This window comes from Anser anser, assembly GCF_964211835.1.
Source record: "Anser anser genome assembly, chromosome: 5".
NCBI classification, from domain to species: Eukaryota; Metazoa; Chordata; class Aves; order Anseriformes; family Anatidae; genus Anser; species Anser anser.
Window position 1 is genome coordinate 43,352,896 of NC_139725.1, and position 17,521 is coordinate 43,370,416.

The window sequence follows — 17,521 nt, forward strand, 5'->3', positions numbered from 1 at the left end:
GGTGAGCGTGGCACAGCTGGGACTTCAGCTGCTCTTTGGTTCTTCCACCTGCTGGCTGCTGCATGCGGGATCCTGCGACGGTCAGTGATCTCAGGGCCTGCTTAGCCATGGGACACAGCAGTTTTGCGGACTAACAGGTGTTTCTTGGTGGTGTCTAGGAGAGGTTTTGGCTAGTATCCCCTGCCGTCTCTGCCAAAACTGCAGGATGCTGAGGAAGGGTGAAATGGCTGCACCTCCTGTGCCTCTCTGCAAGTCCAGGAGAACATCAGCCCCTTCTGATATTTCTTGTGCTTGTTGTGACAGCAGTAAGGTGGCTGATGTCTGGATCATCAGACACAGAGCCCAGCTTTTATTGCTGTAATTCAGTAAACTACCTCATACAAAGGCTTTTCATGTTGCATCTGGGAAGTTTTACACCATCGTCCTGTCGGAGGTGGGGTTTCTGCATGTTCACTTCCCAAGGAGGTGCTGCACACCATCCTGGCCACACTACTTCTTCTACACAAGGCCAATTAGTTTTTGTTGTTGTTTCTTGACCAGAGTGCTATGACTAAAGCACGCTCCTAAAATGCAGTGGCCCCTCAGCTCCAAGGAGGAAATGGAAAGGGAAGGAATTTTATCGGGATTTTATCGGATAAGCAAGGGAATTCTCTGAGACTCATTGCAGTTCTTGATACCCTTTCCTCCACAGGCAAGGTGCTGGTAATAGGACTGTTAATAAGATGGAGGTTTTATTTTCTCTCTCTCTCCATCAGAGTGGTTATTTCTACCACCTGGTAGCACAGGTTGCTTTAATCTCCTTCCTTCTGCAGAAGACCTCAGAGGCCTTCTGTAGTGTGCTCGTTAGATGAACTATATTCAAATGTGTATTTGTGTGGAGAGAAAAAGAGGACTTGTCCACTTGTTAGGGCTCCCTTAGAACCTGCTGAGCTTTAGTAAGAATATCAGCAACTCTGGCGTTAGAAGATGAAATAAACTGGGCTACTTTCTTACTCGTCTGTGTATAGGAGTGGAATTATGAAGCCAGAGTAAAGGTAAGATCCTCTTTTGTATCATTGGGAAAAATTTTCAGGAGGCCATGTAGATGCTCTAAAGATCTGTTTTCTGCTTTGAACGAACATTATGTTTCTTTAATGAAAAAGCTGGGGAAATGTGTATTAGTTTAAAATTTAATTTCCTACAGGCCATAATTTTAATGGAAGGTAAAATATCTCTAAAGTGTTGGCAATTTAACTCCTGTGTAAAGTGTTTTGAAATGGGATAAAATAATATAAATAAAAATTTGCATCTACCTGGGGAGTTCTCTGACAAAAATGATACATGAACATAAGTATTAGGAACAGCAGTAACACCTTCAACTCTGATCTTTTTGTTCCTTTTACCCCTGTAATAAAGCTCAAAAATGTAACTTACTGTGGAATAAGGACAATGAATTATGCTGATGCTGGTCTGTGTACTTTGGCTAGGAGGTGTGAATGCTGTAATAGAAGCTGCACCAGCCTGCGCTGGTACTTCAGAGCATACACTGTGTATGTACATCACGTAAACTTTTGTAATGCTTAGTTGCTTGAATGAACTAAGAAGACTGATTTATTCTCTCTTAAAAAAAAAAAAAAAGTTTTCTAGTTAAAGCTGCAAAACCTTCTCTCATGGCATGAGTTCCCCAAGTGCAAGTTCTTGCTGGTGATGGCTGTTGCTTTACTACTCCTGTTGCTTGTTGGAGAGATTTTTTTTGAGCCCCCACCCTTGGGAAGAACAAGCTGCCTTTAAATTCCTCAGTCCAGCACCTCAGACTGAAGGAGTTATTTTTAACCTGCCTTGACCTCTGCTTGAGCAAGAATAAAATAGGGATTGGGCAGAATATGACACAAATCAATAGGTTATCCCAACAGATGTGATCTTTGGCACCGTTTTGCCTTGGACACTTGCTGCAGTAACAAAGATAAATGGTGATTTGTTAACATTGTGATCTAGGGACTGGGTGGCTCAGTGGATCGTGTGGTGACCTCTGGCCTCTGGGTCTCCAGGCTCTGAACATCAAGATGAAATCTCATTCTGATAGTAGGAGGGGGAAAAAAAAAGGTCCACAAGGGTTGGGTGATTTTGGTTCAGCTCTAATCAGAGTGCTCCACAAAACAATCCAGCAAGGACTGAATAGACAATGCCTCCTGGCAAAAAAGGAGCGTGAGGAACAGAGCAGGAACTGTAGTGGTAGGGCGCTAGTGGTCAGCTACTGTGGGCTATTGCGGTGCTTTTATGGAGTGACACAGGAGCACTCAGAACTACTTTGTCTCTTAGCCTACGTATCAAAGAGGACTTGCACTGGGGACTATTTGTGGCAGCTCTCAGTAAAAGGGAAATTGGTTGTATGAAATCAGCTTTCCTTTCATTTTCTGGGATGGTTTCTGCATTTCTTTTGACCCTTGACTGATTACTGAAGGATAGAGATGAGAGTCTTTTTTGGGAACTGAGCTGTTGGAAAGAGCAAATACAACTAACCGGGCTAGCTGTGAGCCAGTCATGTCTCCAGTGACCTTGTGCAATCTGTCCATATCTCCACAGAGCCCTGTCGCACATCCTCCGTAGACAGCTTTTAATAAGTTCTCAGATGTGCACAGTCTGTCTTGCAGCAATCCATGATGGTGCATCCTGCTCAGGGTGCAAACAAATTCCTGCAACAGAAGTTCATGCAGAATGTCTGTAAGGATTCATAAACACTTGTCCATGTTGTAACTAAGCTTGTGCAAAGGGCCCTAAGCCACTGTGAGTTCATCTGCCTCGTCTGTCGCATAATTCCCCTTACCATGAGGAGGCAGCATGGCAATACCTCAATCTGAAGCTGCACCCTTCAGCCTTCTGGCTCTGGAACTCCTTATGTTTCTGACGACAAGACCGGCGCACTGCTCTCAGGTGCTTTGCCATGCTGTGTCCTCTCAGTGTTGAATAAACAAGGGAGCAAAAAGCTTGCACCTGCTGTGGGGCAAGGGATCCCCTGACTGCCTTATTGATGCATGCAAGATGCTTACCCATTCCTCTAACTTTCCCACGTGATAGATACGAGGTTTACATGAGAGCTCGTGTTGTGCCTGGGACTCCCAAGTCTGCCTCTGTGTTGATCCCCTGCAGCATCAGTCCCACTTTGTACTTTGCGTTGGGCTGCGTGTTGCTGAGTTATAAGGAATGGTGATAATTATGTGGTTGAGAGTAGCCTCTCTCCTCATTTTAATTCATTCCACCAATCTGTATGTAGTATGTCAACCAACGAGTTGGAATTGCAGTGGGCCAAGGCAAGCTTCTGCTAGTCTCTGTTTAGTGCTGTCTTACCACTGACAGACGCTCTTGGATCTCAAATGGGAAGCCAGTTTTTAATCCATAGATTGCATACCATGTAGGTTGCTCACAGTACGCATTTGCTACTTGAGATGTAATAGAAGGAAGTTAGAAGCAAATAATTTTGTCCTTTGTTCTCATCTGCTCATGAAGATGGTGGGAGACACTGGTTCCTGACAACTTTGCCCAGTGTCCTCCTTGCTTCAGACCAGGGCACATCTCAGTACCCTGCCCAGCTGCTTACACTGCCCCAAGCTCCTCATGATATTTGTTCCTCCAGAGGCAGGCGTGCAGCCTGCCTTTAATCAGGAGCAGAGGTTGTAGCCACCAGCTCTGCCCCTCTATTTCCATGGGGACATGGCTCTCTCCAGCATTCTTACCTGCCAGTCCTTGGGCAAAGGTCTGCCCCCCTCTCTCCTGCAGCCTAGCCCAGAGCTTGTCATCCTGCCTTAGAAAAAAAGGAAGAAAGAGCCAGAGAGAGAAGGCAGCAGGGTAGCAGCCTAACAAGACCTAGTTTCCATTATATTTTTAGCCTCTGATTTTATTTTTCCCATAATAATTCTGAATTAACTGTTTCATTGTTTTGTCCAGGCTGAGATCAAGCTTAACCGATCTGGAGTTCCCTGACAACATCCATTTGTCCTTTTCAGAATACGGGAACTTCACTATCAACGCTTCACTCTTTCCCTGAGTTTCATGGGACTTTTAAATTTTTATTTATTTTAAGTATTAAGTGAGATCAGTGACAAGATCTTTGGAGGCTCTTGATAAAAATTATCCTGTTACATCTTGAAAACCTCCAAAGATGGAGATGGCACAGCCTCTCTGTGCAGCTTGTACCAATGCTTGACAGTATTCATGCTGGAAAAGCTTTTTCTTCTATCCACTGTGAACCTCTCTTGTTTCTGTTTCTATCTGTTGTGTATTGACATCCCTCTGCATACCTCTGTAGAGTCTGGCTCTTGGTAAGCTCCTGGTAGGTGTCTGAATTGAATGTCTGCTGCTAGGTCCCTCCAAGGCTGCCTCTTCTCCAGGCTAAACAAGCCTGGTGCCCTCAGTCCTCCCTTGCAAGGCACGTACTCCAGCTTCCCTGACCACCTTGTTCGTCTTCCATTTAACTTGCTCCTATTTGTCAATCTCTCTCTTGTACTGAGGCCCCCAAATCTGAACACCATATTCAAGATGTAGTCTGACAAGTGTCAATTGAAGGGAAATAATTACATTCCTACTAACTGAGGTCCTGTGAATAGGGCTGAGGGTACTGTTGGCCATTTTTGCTGCCAGGGCACACTGCTGGCTCTTACTCAGCTTACTGCCTATCAGGCCCCAGGTCCTCTTCAGCAAAACTGCTGCCCAACCAGGCATTGCATGCTGTGTACTGCTGCAGTGTATTATTTCTTTCAAGGTGTAGGACTTTGCATTTGTCATTGTTGAATTCCATAAGGTTCATCTTAGCCCAATTCCTGCAGCTTGTGTAGGTCCTTCTGGATGGCAGCCGTGCTTTGAGTATATTGACCACCTCCCCCAGTGTTGTGTCAAGTGCAAACTTGATGTGACAAAGCACGTTCTCATCCTCCAAATCATCCATACAGATTTTAAATAGGTCGGGTCTCAGGATGCACCCCTGCATACATCTTGTTACTGACCTCGAGGTAGTATATAGCCATCGCCCTCTGAGACTGATCTTCCAATCAAGTTTTAACCAATCTGTTAGCCCGCTCATAGTAGTCTTGTATCAATCTTGAGACATTCTGGGAAGCAGTGTATCTTGCCTTCCCTGAGGAGGAAAATGGACCTGTGCTCCAACCCAGCAAATGGTATGCGTATGGGAAGGACACATTTGCCCTGCCATCTTCCTTGAGGGATGTTCAGATAACAAATTGATTTTTTTTTTCAGGCCTCAGAATGAGATAGGTAGAGCATTGGTCTCGTTCTTCTTGAGATATATCTGTCAGCATCATCATTAGTGATCCACAGGTAACTTAAATGCAGCAGTTGTAATTGAAGCTGCAAAGTGCCTCTGGATGTTGAGCGCCTTCTATGGCCACTTCCTTCTTGTGAGAAGTTTGGCCAGGAACAAAGGAGATAAGGCTGAGAGAGAGGAAGAGGTGCCCATCCAGAGCACCTCTTTTTTTCTGCTGCTGGCCCCAGGGCAAGAGGGCAGGTTTCAGCAGTGTCAGATGTTGCTTTGCTCAGACCTCAGGTGAGTGAAGCAGTCCTGCTCAGAAATGGGGGGTCCTACCCCTTCCCCTTTTCCAGAGTGCTCCCTTTTCTAAGTGAGGGCATGTGGCAGTGGGGAGCTTTCCAGGGCTGAATGTGCCTTTATGTGCAAATGCAAGTACCTCCAGCTACTGCAGATACCTTTATATAAATTCTTGAGCTCTTCAGAATGTACCTTTGTTTTTCTTACTCCCAGCTTTAGTGTAAAATGACGTGAGGAGAAACGTGCTCAAGGGAGGCTGGAAGCAAGGGATAGGGGTGGTGGAAGTATTGAGGTTCTTCTGGTGGATGTATCTCCTTGGAAACTGAGGTGGAAAAGAGAAAGAAATGACGTGGAGCTCTTAGGAGCAGGTAATGACATCTGTGAAGACAGTATGGAGAGTAAACCAGGCCAGGCAAGTGTTCTTAGCTTTCAGTTGCTTTTGCTTGTTCACTCACATTCTTGTCTGATATTTTACGTGTATCTGAGTCCTACTGAAGTGTTTGATTCTGCTATATGAAATCCCATTAGCAGTGTTCATTTGTCCTCCAGGTAGGAAAGAGAGTGGACACTGAAAACTGGTCAAAGGATGATCATCAGAAAAGAATCGTATAAGTTTGAGACAGAAAGATCTTGTCTTAGCCATTGAAAAGCTGGTATGTAATGGTATGAGATGGCCTGTGAGGTGGGACAGGGATCAGCATTCAGCCTGGTATGATTAATCCTTTTCATTAGATGTATAGAAGAGGAGGTAAGGAGACTATTAATTAAATCCACAGAGGATACTAAATTGGGAGCACTGTAACCAGTGACTGTGGTGTGGCAATGCCAAAGGGATTTGGAAATTAGAAACAATGGTATGAAATAAAGGTCCCTGGTGCCAGGAAACATTCAAGTGAAAGCAAACCAGATTGAACATGATATTTGGAGAAGAGAAGCCTGAAAGTCTGCAGTGCCAGGAGGATGTGCAGCCATGTGAGGTTAGTCATTTGGTATCTGGAGACTGGTAGGTTACTGTCCATGGGGGGAATCCTAAGAATGTGTTCCTTGGAGAGACAAATGAGTCTGACTCACTGTTTGTGGAAGTCAGTGGAAATCCTCCCAGAGGCCTCCGTGAGGTTTGGATAGCCATGTAGTCTGTGTCTGAGTGCTGATGGATTAGCCAGTGGGAGTGTGGTCAGAAGCGCTGTGTGCATACAGCTGAGTCCGTGAGCATGCTCTGGAGAGGCCTGTGCCCTCTGTAAGGAGCTCTGCCTTTAGGGTGCCCTCAGGGCAATGTAGCTAATCAGTGACAGAAGGGGTCTGAATGGGGTCCAGGTGTGGGATCAGAAGGATTTGGCTGCAGTGCAGGAGCAGAAGGCTGATGGAGGCAGGAAAGGAGTGCAATCCGTAACCAAATGCACTGTAACCAACCTGCTCTGTCCTTCTCCAGTTTTCCCTTCCCAGCATCTCCAGAGAGCTGCTCAAGCATGGCCACCCTGATCAACACCATCCCCAGAGAAACTTGTTGTGGAGAAACAGAGGAGCAGGGAAGTAATGAAGTCAGTGCCAGGGAGGTGTTAATGTGGGTGAGCCAGGCTCAGGACCAGGGCTTCCAGGCTTTTGTTGTGACATTGGACTCTGTGTGTTGTCAATTTGGCATTTGAGAGACAAAATGGAGCAGCAGGGCTCTTGGAGGAGGTTAGCATTCACCCTTTGTGCTGTTGGGGAATCTGCCTTACTGTCAGGCCTAGATTGTCTTGGGCCGTTGCTGCAGATTATGCTGCCTTATGGCCCTGACATTCCTGCTTTTCAGCTGGGACACGTGGTAAATATACCCCTGTGTTCCCTGCTAGCTGGAGGTGTCCTTTCTCACATCGCCTCACTGTCCAGAGGACTCTGAAAATCCATCCCTTGAAGAGCAGGTCTGCGTTTCTCACAGCTGGGAGCCATGAGTGCTGTGCTGCCCTGCATGGGAGCAGGAGTGAGCGGGGCCCTGGATGTCCCCACAGGTGCTCATGCAGTGAAGTCTCTGTACAGTCCTCATAGTGCTCCGGGGAGGCTGGCAGAGACTGAGGGGAAGTGAGCGAACTTTTCCTAGGATGAGCTTGTACTCACCAGTCTGGAGAGGCTCTGCTGTGCCTATCCCATCCTAAGTGGAGCAGGTTAAAGGGAATGTATAATAGAAGTGTTTTCATAGGGTAGCATCAATCCTGATGCCACCGAGTGTTGGAGCTGGCTGGTCCTGGGCTGTTACACAGTGTGGGGAATGCTGTGTGCAAGGGGTGTGTGTGTCTGTGTGTGTATGTTCATCTTTAGTGGGTTGTCAGTCTGTAAAGGTCAGGGAAGGGTGAGGCAGAGCTGGGAAATGTAACCAGGGAAGGAAGATTATCATTTTTCCCTTTGATGGCTTTTTGTATCCTGCAGTGCTCTGTAGCCTGACCCCGGCAAGCTGGGTTCACATGGCTAGTGCAGTTGTTCTGCCTCTGGGTAACAAGTCAGACTTATCTTCCTGTAGCTTCTGGTGCCCACAGCTATCTCCTCATCTAGAGGGACAGAGGAGGGAGGTCTGGAGAGAAGAAGGTGCAGAGGATTTATACAGAAAGGAGGCATCCGGCACTTGAAATAAACCTAGGTGGGCTAAGATGCACAAGTTATCATACAAATTTGCACCAATTATCTGCCTGCTCCTTTTGTGCTCTTTCCCAGGGTGGTTGATATGAGGTGCTCCAGGAGAGCTGGATTTGGAGCATGCAGTCGGGAGGGTAAGCTTTTTCTCCTGCTGGTTTGAGGTTGACTTCAGCCTCCAAGCGTGGGTATTCTTTGCCTTTTCTCCTAGAAGGTGGATCCAGTTGGTGGTGCCTTGGCCAGGTGAGGGGACAGCAATGTACAGTTCTAATCTCTTTCTGTAGGAACGTTCTGTAGGAGCACCGTTACCCTGCACTGTGCGGAGTCCTACCAGCTTATGAGGTTTTGGGGAAGTAGGGCACCACATGCTGCAGGTTTAAATTGAATCTCTATTGAGATTATAATTTATATTTGTATCGTAATGTTAGGAGGCAGATTATCCCAAACTACTCTGAGTTTCTTGCAGCAAGTTTTGGCTGCTGTCGGTGAGAGAACAGAGGACTGGAGAGCCTGTATAGATCACCTCATAATTCATACTCCTAATTAATCCTATTTTAAATCCTGCTTAATCAGTATCTTGAGTGCTACCTGGTGGGGGTAAGTCCCATGAGTTAATGTGGCTTCATATATTCTAAATGAGGACTTGCTTTTTACTGTCATTGAGTGCTGTGCCATGCTCCTATTGCAAAGAAGTGTGTTGCAGTGGTTTCTTCAGGCACTTTCATCTCTCAGCTTTGCACTTTTCTTCTTACTGTCTTCATCCACAAGTTATCTAGTGTTAACTGACTGTGGTAGCTCTCTCTGAGAGAGGGCATAGTTCCAGTGTGCTCTTTATGGTAGTATCTGAGGAAGGGGAAAAAAAAGGATAAAAGCATTTCCCTTAAGAGACAGTGCCTCTGTAGAGTACAGAACATAGGGACAAAAATTCCTATCTATTATCACTTAGTATTTCCTTCCTGGGGCATCTGAATGAGTGGTGTTTTGTGTTGTTTTTTGTTTTTTTTTTTGACACTGCTGTAGAATTAAAGGTCACTACCATCGAAATGTCTATGTTTTCTGTATTCATTTGGAAATTCCAGCCCTATGGAAGTGCTGAATACAGTCTGCCCTGCCTGGCTTTGGCTGATGCTAGATTTCACTCTCAATTGTCTGCCTTTCTATCCAGCTTTGTCAGTCTGAGGTTCTTCTGAGTCCACATTTACCTTGATTAATTTAAACAAAGCTGTCATCTGCAGTTTTCTACCAGCAGTTTTCAGGTCACTCATAATATATATCAGTAGTCCTAGCACAGACCCTGGTGCAACTGAGTTTTTGACCTGCTCTTTTGCTGATGACTAGCTGTTCATTATTTACTAACGTTTTCAGTTTCATCCAATCTCTCATTTGTGACAGAACTCTCACTCCACAGGTGCCGTTTTTCCAAGAGTGTCTCTGGAAGAAGGAAAGGAAAAAAAGCATTATCTGAGGGTCCAGACTGTCAGCTGGTTCCCACCTCAAGGTGTTTCAGGTGTAACTTGAAAGTTCCCTGAGTCTAAGCAAAGGACCAACTCTTGTTCTGGAGTGATAGAACTGGTTTAATTGGTAGTTGTAAATTGGGCTCATAATTGCAACTCCAGCTTGCATGGACGTGGGTATCAGGCCCCTGGGTGAAGAAATCATGGAGATCTCTTTCAGTGTAGCATTTTATTCTTCCCTCACGGCCATCGGGGTGAGCTGAGTCTCTTGTATTATGGACCTACATAGGTGCTGGCTGGAAAAGCTGTGGTGTAGTGGGAGGAGGCACGCTGCTCTCGAGCATCTACTCGTGCTTAGGTGCCCTGAGTTCAGCCACAGGAAAGTAAAAGGCCACTGCTGTCCCCACTCATGGGAAGTGGGATATGACATTGAGTGGTTATCAGAGATAACTTTCTTTGCACATTTTCCCCTCTTAGGAGTTTCCTTTAGGCTAATTTCTTAGCGAGAGAGATGAGCACTGAGGAGTTAGGAGGCTGGTTTTGTGGTGGCATTTCACCCATGCGAAGTCACCGTGGAACTGAGGTTTCTCTGGGATTTGTGGACAGATGCACTCGGTGCATCCCGTTGTCTAACGCTCGGCCTTCCCCTTGTTCCAGCGCCCCTGGTTCCCGGCAGTGCCCAGCCTTACAATGCTGCTGCTATTCTCCGCGCACTGGCATGTGCTTCCCAGGTGCTCGTACCCTCCTGCTTCTGAGGCTGACCCTGTGATGACAGCTGCCTGGCTGCCTATCAAAGGCTCCATTTAGAGCTGGCCCAAGAGCAGACAGAAAGCTGCAGTGTTAGACCCCGAAATCTGACACAGCATGGCTTGCCCACTTTTCAGTGGGTCCTTGACAGCCTTTCAGCTCATGTCTGTCAGCCCCCCTGCCAGGCACACAAGTTCACTTCCATCTTGGAAGAAGGGGAGAGAGAAGTGACATTTCACCGAGTGGCGGGCATGCCAGGGGATGTAGGGAGATAAGGCAGGATCACAGAAGCAGCTGAAATCCCCAGCGGATATTGCGTTGCTGGCTGGATTGACAGGTTAAAAGTATTGCTGGGACAAGTCTCTCCGCTCCGTCTGTCCCAGAGGACCGTGCAGTGAGAACAGCACTCAATCCTAATGAATCTTGGCCTACATTGGGACCAGGTCTGCCATAGCCTGGCATGAGGACATCCATGGGGAATTTGTTTCCAGCTTTCAACAGGAGCTGCCCATAGAATGGCATTTTAAATAAATAAGTTCACTTAACAAACAACAGCAGTAAATGAACAGAAACGCTGTTGTGGCCAGGGATGAAATATTAGCATTTTTCAAATCCGTTTAGTGAAGACAGCCACTGGGCACTGGTTCAGGTCCTTGTGTTAGCAGGCTGTTTGCAAAGCACTAAGCTATCTTACAGCCAAAATCTGTCAGCTTCTTCCTGGAGCTCAGGAGGGTAAAACTTGTCTTAGTTGACAGACTAAGCCTGGTCTAAAAACATAATACCTTTGCATTTCTTTCATCCCAAAGTACTTGCAACACATCAGTCAGAGCCCAAGCTTCAAGCAGTGTTGTGGCCACTCCAGACTGCAGGCAGGGAAAGGAACAGTTGCTTTCAAGCCCCACAAAAATACTACATAGGCAACACCAAACTGAGGCGACTTGTTGTGAGAGGACCACAGGATCCTCAGTGATTTCAGATGGTCGTGATGCACGGTAAGGACTCCCTGTCACATCACAGCAGTGAGCAGCAGGCCCAACTAGTTCTGACTGGGAGAACCTCCCTGCTCAGTTATGAACTGCTTCCTGCCCACAGCTGAGTTTCCTGGGGCATTCATCTGTCCAAATGCTTTTCTAGATGGGTCCACCAGCTCTTGTGGGGCGCAGCACAGGATGGCATGGCTGAAGGCTATGGTCTATAGTGCAAGTTTTCCACTCTTGGAGTGATGTGACTATATCCCTGGGAAAGGAGAAAGGTACGTGGGCAGCCTTTGCTTTGAGGTCATTTGCTCCAAGCTGTCTGGACCCGCAAACCCGTGCCAGCTCTGTGCTGTGAGTGGTGGTTTCAGACCAGCACTCACCAGAGAAAATCCCATGCACAGATGCTATGATTAGGGCTTCTAACCTGGGAAAAGAGGTGTCAACCCACAGGAAAGAGATATCAGAGTGGAATGAGGGTCTTCCCAAGGAAATTAGGTGTGCAATTGGGGTGATATAATGGTGAATGACCAGTGTGTGACCCAAGCTATTACGTGTAGGTGTGGGCCCAGGCAAGTGAGGGGTCGCTTCAGAATGGGAGAGTGCTGCGAAATGGGGGTGCTTTTTCCTGCTGGGTCAGCAGAAACGAACCAAGAGAGTAGGCTACTGCCTGGCCAGGGGATTGAAGGGCTGTATTTGCCCCATAAGGAGAGTGCCTGAGGCCAGGCAGGTTACAGGGCTGGGGAGAGGAGGCACGACACCTAAGGGAGGCAGTGCCAGGGAGCAGGTTATAACAGTGAGGCAGAGACACGCTGTCATCCTGCAACTGGTTGGCAAATTGCACCAAGGAGCACCGTGTGCCCTGTTTGCCAACCTCCCCACACCACTCTCCATTCCCTGTCCACTCCTACATGTGGTGGGTGGTGGCACTGCCTTTGTTTTATGGTGTGATCTGTGTCCTTTCTCCCAGGTGCTGTGATTCTGCAGTACCTCCTGCCCAGACTACCCAGTCCTGATATCTGGGGCCTGTTTTTTGATTCCTTCCCCCTGTTGTGCTATCCCAGTCCCATTCTGCAGCGCTATTGCTGTTCTGCATGCAGCACTGCCCCTTGCAGTCCCTACTGAGAGGTTAATAAAGACCTACTCCCTGAATTACTTTTAGCTTTTATAAACCAAAAAATACAAACAGCATGTAAGCAGCATTCATTACCTTGCACGCCTTCAGCTGCTTATTGGATACACATCCCCCTCCCTCTAGCATCGCTCTCTTTTTTTAATATGTTTTTTTTAATTTGTTTTGATGAATGAGTGACAACCCTGACACCCGATTCGCTGAGATTAATAGAAACGACACAATATTTACGTCGCGCCAACGAGCAATTATCCTGCCATCTATCTTTGAGATTATCTTTCTGATTGAAAACTACTCATCCATGTAATCGGAATTATTTGGAATTAGAAGGGAATTTATGGCCCCTCTCACTCTCCCTCCTATTTGCCTCTGTTGCCATCCTTCTTCCCTCTCCTTTAAAAGGGGATCCTTTCTTCTGCCGTTCCTTCCATCCTTCCTTCTTTCAGCCTTGTGGATGGAAACGCATGCTTTGCTGTGCAAGGCATTGCTGTGCAGGTTTTTTTTGCGGAGACTGGGCAAATCTGTGGCCAGGCAGGCTCTGGGGGCTATGAGGATGTAGGGAGGCTTGGGGAGCAGCTGGGGCTCCTAAGGCTCTAAAAGGCTCTTCAGAAGAAGGCTGGCATAGGAAATGGACACGTGGAGTATGTGACATGGTGGAGGCTGTGCATGCAGCACCACAGCGACAGAATATGTGGAGGCACCTCACTTATCTCCCTTGTTTGTTGCATTTTACAGGTCTTTCTTTACTGCTCTGTTTTGAAGATGCCTTTTGCCAGCTCACCACTTAGTAAATGTGCTCCTTCTGCATTTGTTTTATCTAAACGTTTATCTGAAAGTATTTTTCAAGCTAACTCTGTGTAGAAGAGGGACCCATGTTTACGGGAATCTTCTTGCTGTGAACCTTTCTGTAGCTGTTGTTCTTGTTCCTGCTACTTTGATAGTCCCTGGAGACAGCCTGGTGTCCTCTAGTGTGTAGGATGGGGTCTGGAAGTCTCTTTCAGTGCTGGTGTCTCCTATCACAATTCTGTCTGTATAGGGCTTGTAGGAAATACTTTTGCTTGTTTGTCACAGCTTTAAGGAACTGGTAGGTGGTACAGGACCCCTATTGTTTCTTCTCATTGGGAAGAGCTCTGCCTTTCTGTATTTTTTCAGAAGCACCAGTGTTTCCCACATTTGTCTTAATTTGCTTTTCATTCTTTTGCTGGCCCAAGATATAGAGGAACTAACTAGTCTAGTTGTCTCAGGTCATTTCTAGGGGCAGGAGACACAACTTTTGGTGATTCCAGGCCAGGATGGAAAAATTCTCACATGGTCCCTCTCTTCCCTGGAAGCCCAACTCTAAACACAGTACCCAGTGAAGCATCTACTTTTCCCTTCTTGCACAAGAAGACAGTAGTGGGACTATACTACTACATGAAGACACAAGCCTTATAGAAAAAAATCTGTGCCATCGATCAGTCAGCTCTGAGAACTCCTCCATCTCTGCAGACGTGATTCAAAAGCAGCACTTGATTTTTTAAAAGTGGTTGTGGCAGAAACAGAGACAGTGGAGTGGATGTCAGGGGATGTCAAGCAGCAGAGACATTTTAAATGGATCTGGTAGCATCTGTGTCCTTGGAGAACCACAACATGGAAAGGTCCTTGGCTCACATGAATCCTGACGGAGAAGACATAAGGGAAGCAATGTAGGTTTATGAGCAAGTGCCATGTTCTGAAAGAGAGAGACAAGCTGAGCACTGAAGGAATTTAGCCTGAACTCAATTGCAAATATACCAGTCAACATACAAGCCAGGCTGACAAAGATGTTTGATGCAGAGAGCAGCATAAACAGTTAATGACATAAGGATTTGGAAAGGGAAATGTGTTTTGAGGTACAATTGCTTAGTGAGCTCGAGAGATATAGGCCCAGATGGGAATCCGAGATCCTTCCGCCCAGAAATACCCGATGTTGTTATTAATTAGTATGGAAATATTTTCCTTTCTTTAGAGAGGTCTCTTGAATTGCCAGTGGGATACTGGGGGGATGGGTGTGTGCGTGTGTGGGGTAGGCTATCAAGGAACTATTAATTAGGTTACTTCCCACTGCTGTTGACATGCTGGGGAAGGGGTTTGTTTGTGGGCCAAAATAAAAAGGAGAGGGAAACAGAAAGACTGAGAGCGAGAAGAAGAAAAAAAAAAAAAAAAGCAATTAGATAGGAGAAAGCACACAGACTGAAAGAAGAGGTGTGTGTAAAGAGGTATTCCTAAGATCCCATCTTCTGCTCCGGGAAAGAGTGAGAACCCAGGTTAGTACCAAAAGGGAAACTCCTTTGAGGTGATAGCAGCATGGGTTGGATGCAGCTATCCAATTGGACTGATCCCATCCTGTGTTGTCACCAGTTTCCTTGTTCTTACTTCAATAAACTTGGCACCAAAGCTTCCTCCTGCCAGACTAGCAATATTTTATGCCAACTGCTGTTATGAAGCAGGACAGAATTTGGATGAGAAACTTGTTCGGTTGTAGGTTACCTGCTGGCTGGATATCTTACTCCCTTTCCTTTGGAAAGGGATCTATATCAGACTTGACGAATAATCATAAAAATACTAATTGGAATTTTTGCTTGGCTTCCTACATAAAAATATTAAGTGGTTGAAGCATTATCAAGGTTTCCTTATGATCTCTGTACTGCTGGTCATAGTGTGTACAGCCATGGGAGAGCTCAGACACAAAAATCAGCAGAAAGTGATAATGTAGCCATGTATCTAAGAAGTAGGTGCTGCATTTACAGTTCTGAGAGAGTGCCAGAACAAGAACGAGATGAGGAACGTGTGTGGCGGCAGTATGAGTTAGAATAAGTGAAGGATCTATTCACACAGGGGAAAGAAACTGAGCAAGTGGGTTACCTAAAAATATCAGTGCAGGCTCCAGGCTCCCTTGCAGAGGGGAGAAATCAGTGCAGTTGAGATTATTCAGAGAAAGTGTTTTGGAATTGTGAAGGGGGAGGAGTGGAGTGATAAGACAAAGACATAGCATTGATACCTCATATGGGACCAACACAATCCAGACCTATTTATCCTGAGGTTTGGCTCTAGAGAACATAGCTGTCTGCAGCATTTTCTTCCAAGAAACCTGCCTCGTAGGAAGTTGGATTCTGAGAATGCGGACAGCCAACCCAGCCTCTTTGGAGTAATACAGCACTGAAGGGAAGCAAAGGAAGGTGTCCGGGCTGCAGCCTACCATTGCTTCATATCCACACAGTTCCTAAGAGACTCAGAGTGAACAGAGGTGGTTTGAAACAGAGAACATGGTAAGAAAAGGGAATAAATCTAGCACAACGATGTGGTTTTCAGTTCCAAGGGTTTGTGTGTGACCATTTATCAACATATGAAAGATGACGGTTAGCACATGCATGTACGCTGGGGCCAAGGAAACTTGTCCCTAAATCTGCCTTCAATCACAGAATCATCAGGACAGCCTCATGGAGCCATAGCAGCACATGGCTGCCCTCTTCCTATGCTGCATGTAAGGCAGAGCAGGGTCAAGGTGGGACATGCTCTCTGAGGAAGGGTATGGCAGCACAAGAGGAGTGAACAAGGGTGAAACTGAGCACTGCACTGGTGAGGGATCCTGATTCCAAATCCAGATCTTCTTGGCTTAAAAGTGAAAGTTTTGTTGAGCCTTTTTTTTTTTTTTAAAGTAAATGAAATACAGATTATATTGCAACATTGTTCCTTAGAAAAACGCCTTGTCAGTTTAACCCAGATCTGTTGTTAGGCCTGCTTTTCTAAGGCAATACTGTGTATGTGATCGCACTGGGTAAGTTTCTGCAACTTTTGAAGCTTTTATCTAATTTCGAACACATTTTGCACCCAGTCAGAAGTCTGAAAGGTATTAAGTTCATGCAAGTTTCATGAAATAGGTGACAGGTAGAAGAGGAAGACCTTATTATTATCCCTTAGGGAAAGACTGCAGAATGAGCTCACTCTTATTAGAGTCCAGGAAATCCGCATGGGACGGGGACTGTCCAAATGCCCCAATTACAGAAGAGTTCAGTTGAGGCTCACATCTCACTGCGTGTGCATCAGAGGATTTACTGGTCGGTCAGTCTCTCTCTCTCTGTCACACACACACACACACACACACAGCCACCCACGCACCCACAGAGATTCTCTAGTAACTAGAAAGGTATGAGCTTCCCTATTTCTGAACATTCATAATACTGCTAATGCATGTGGATTCCCTGGAATTTAGTAAGAGGTGAATAACATTGCAGCCTCAGCATAATACAGTTAAAAAGACAGTCAAACGCAAGAGAAACAAGACACCTTTGTTTCACATCCCTGAGAAGGCTGTGCACACCCAAAATTTCCAGTAGAAGATTCTTTCAGGAGGTAAGTTGAGGTGCAGTTGTAAAAACACAGATGTGAAACTGCTGATGTCTATATTGACTCTTATCTTCTGTCCTCTAGCTTGTGGATGCCCCGGTTTTCATTGGATTTGTCTTCTTTCAGCATAGATAGCTTCTTTGGAGATGTAAGCTGGAATAACATAGATCTGGTTATAGTTACATAACTTTGTTCTGTGCAAGTCTTATAGAATCACACCTGTGAAGTGGGATAGTTATGTTTATACAAAAATGATGCAGACCAGGCCTTAAATTACAAAGTATTGGCAGTAAAGACCATATTTGCATATATACATATGCATGGTGTTTAGTGTCAAAGGGCCCAGGACCTCACTGAGGTTCTGAATGCTGCTTGTAATAATAATAATAATAACATAAAAGGGATACAAGTATGGCTGGGGAGTCACCACGGTGTGTCTGTAATTAGTTGTGGTGAAAATTATCATTTACAAGGCATCTGGAAACATAAACTAATTCTCAGAGATGAAGAGTAACTCCATAGTCATCTCTGTCATGTCACAGCCTTAATGACATTTTTGTTAGGGAACTTCCTTACTTTTTTTCTTGCTCTGTACCACTATATAAAAGTAATGTTTGAATGGGTTTTGTCTGCAATCTTGTTACTATGTGGACTACTGAGGCTGTCCATCTTCATGTCTCAATGTTTGCAAGGGGAACAGGTAACATTTTAC

At 45.8% G+C, this 17,521-nt stretch overlaps 1 protein-coding gene across 7 annotated transcripts in view; it reads left to right on the plus strand.

Annotated features, from left to right (window-relative positions):
• The first annotated feature begins 120 nt into the window (after positions 1-120).
• The window catches only part of ESRRB (estrogen related receptor beta), a 155,791-nt gene continuing 138,390 nt past the window's right edge, over positions 121-17,521 (plus strand). For 3 of the 7 annotated variants that reach the window (XM_083837455.1, XM_083837454.1, XM_083837456.1), the window contains exon 1: positions 124-1,034. Coding sequence is in view for 2 of the 7 variants with exons in the window: in XM_083837457.1 (XP_083693583.1) it covers positions 8,229-8,274 (46 nt within the window). In the remaining 5 variants the exon portion in view is untranslated. Of the gene's footprint in view, positions 1,035-8,218; positions 8,275-17,521 lie in introns of all 7 variants that reach the window. The other 4 variants (XM_083837452.1, XM_083837451.1, XM_083837457.1 and 1 more) reach the window with 3 other exon arrangements.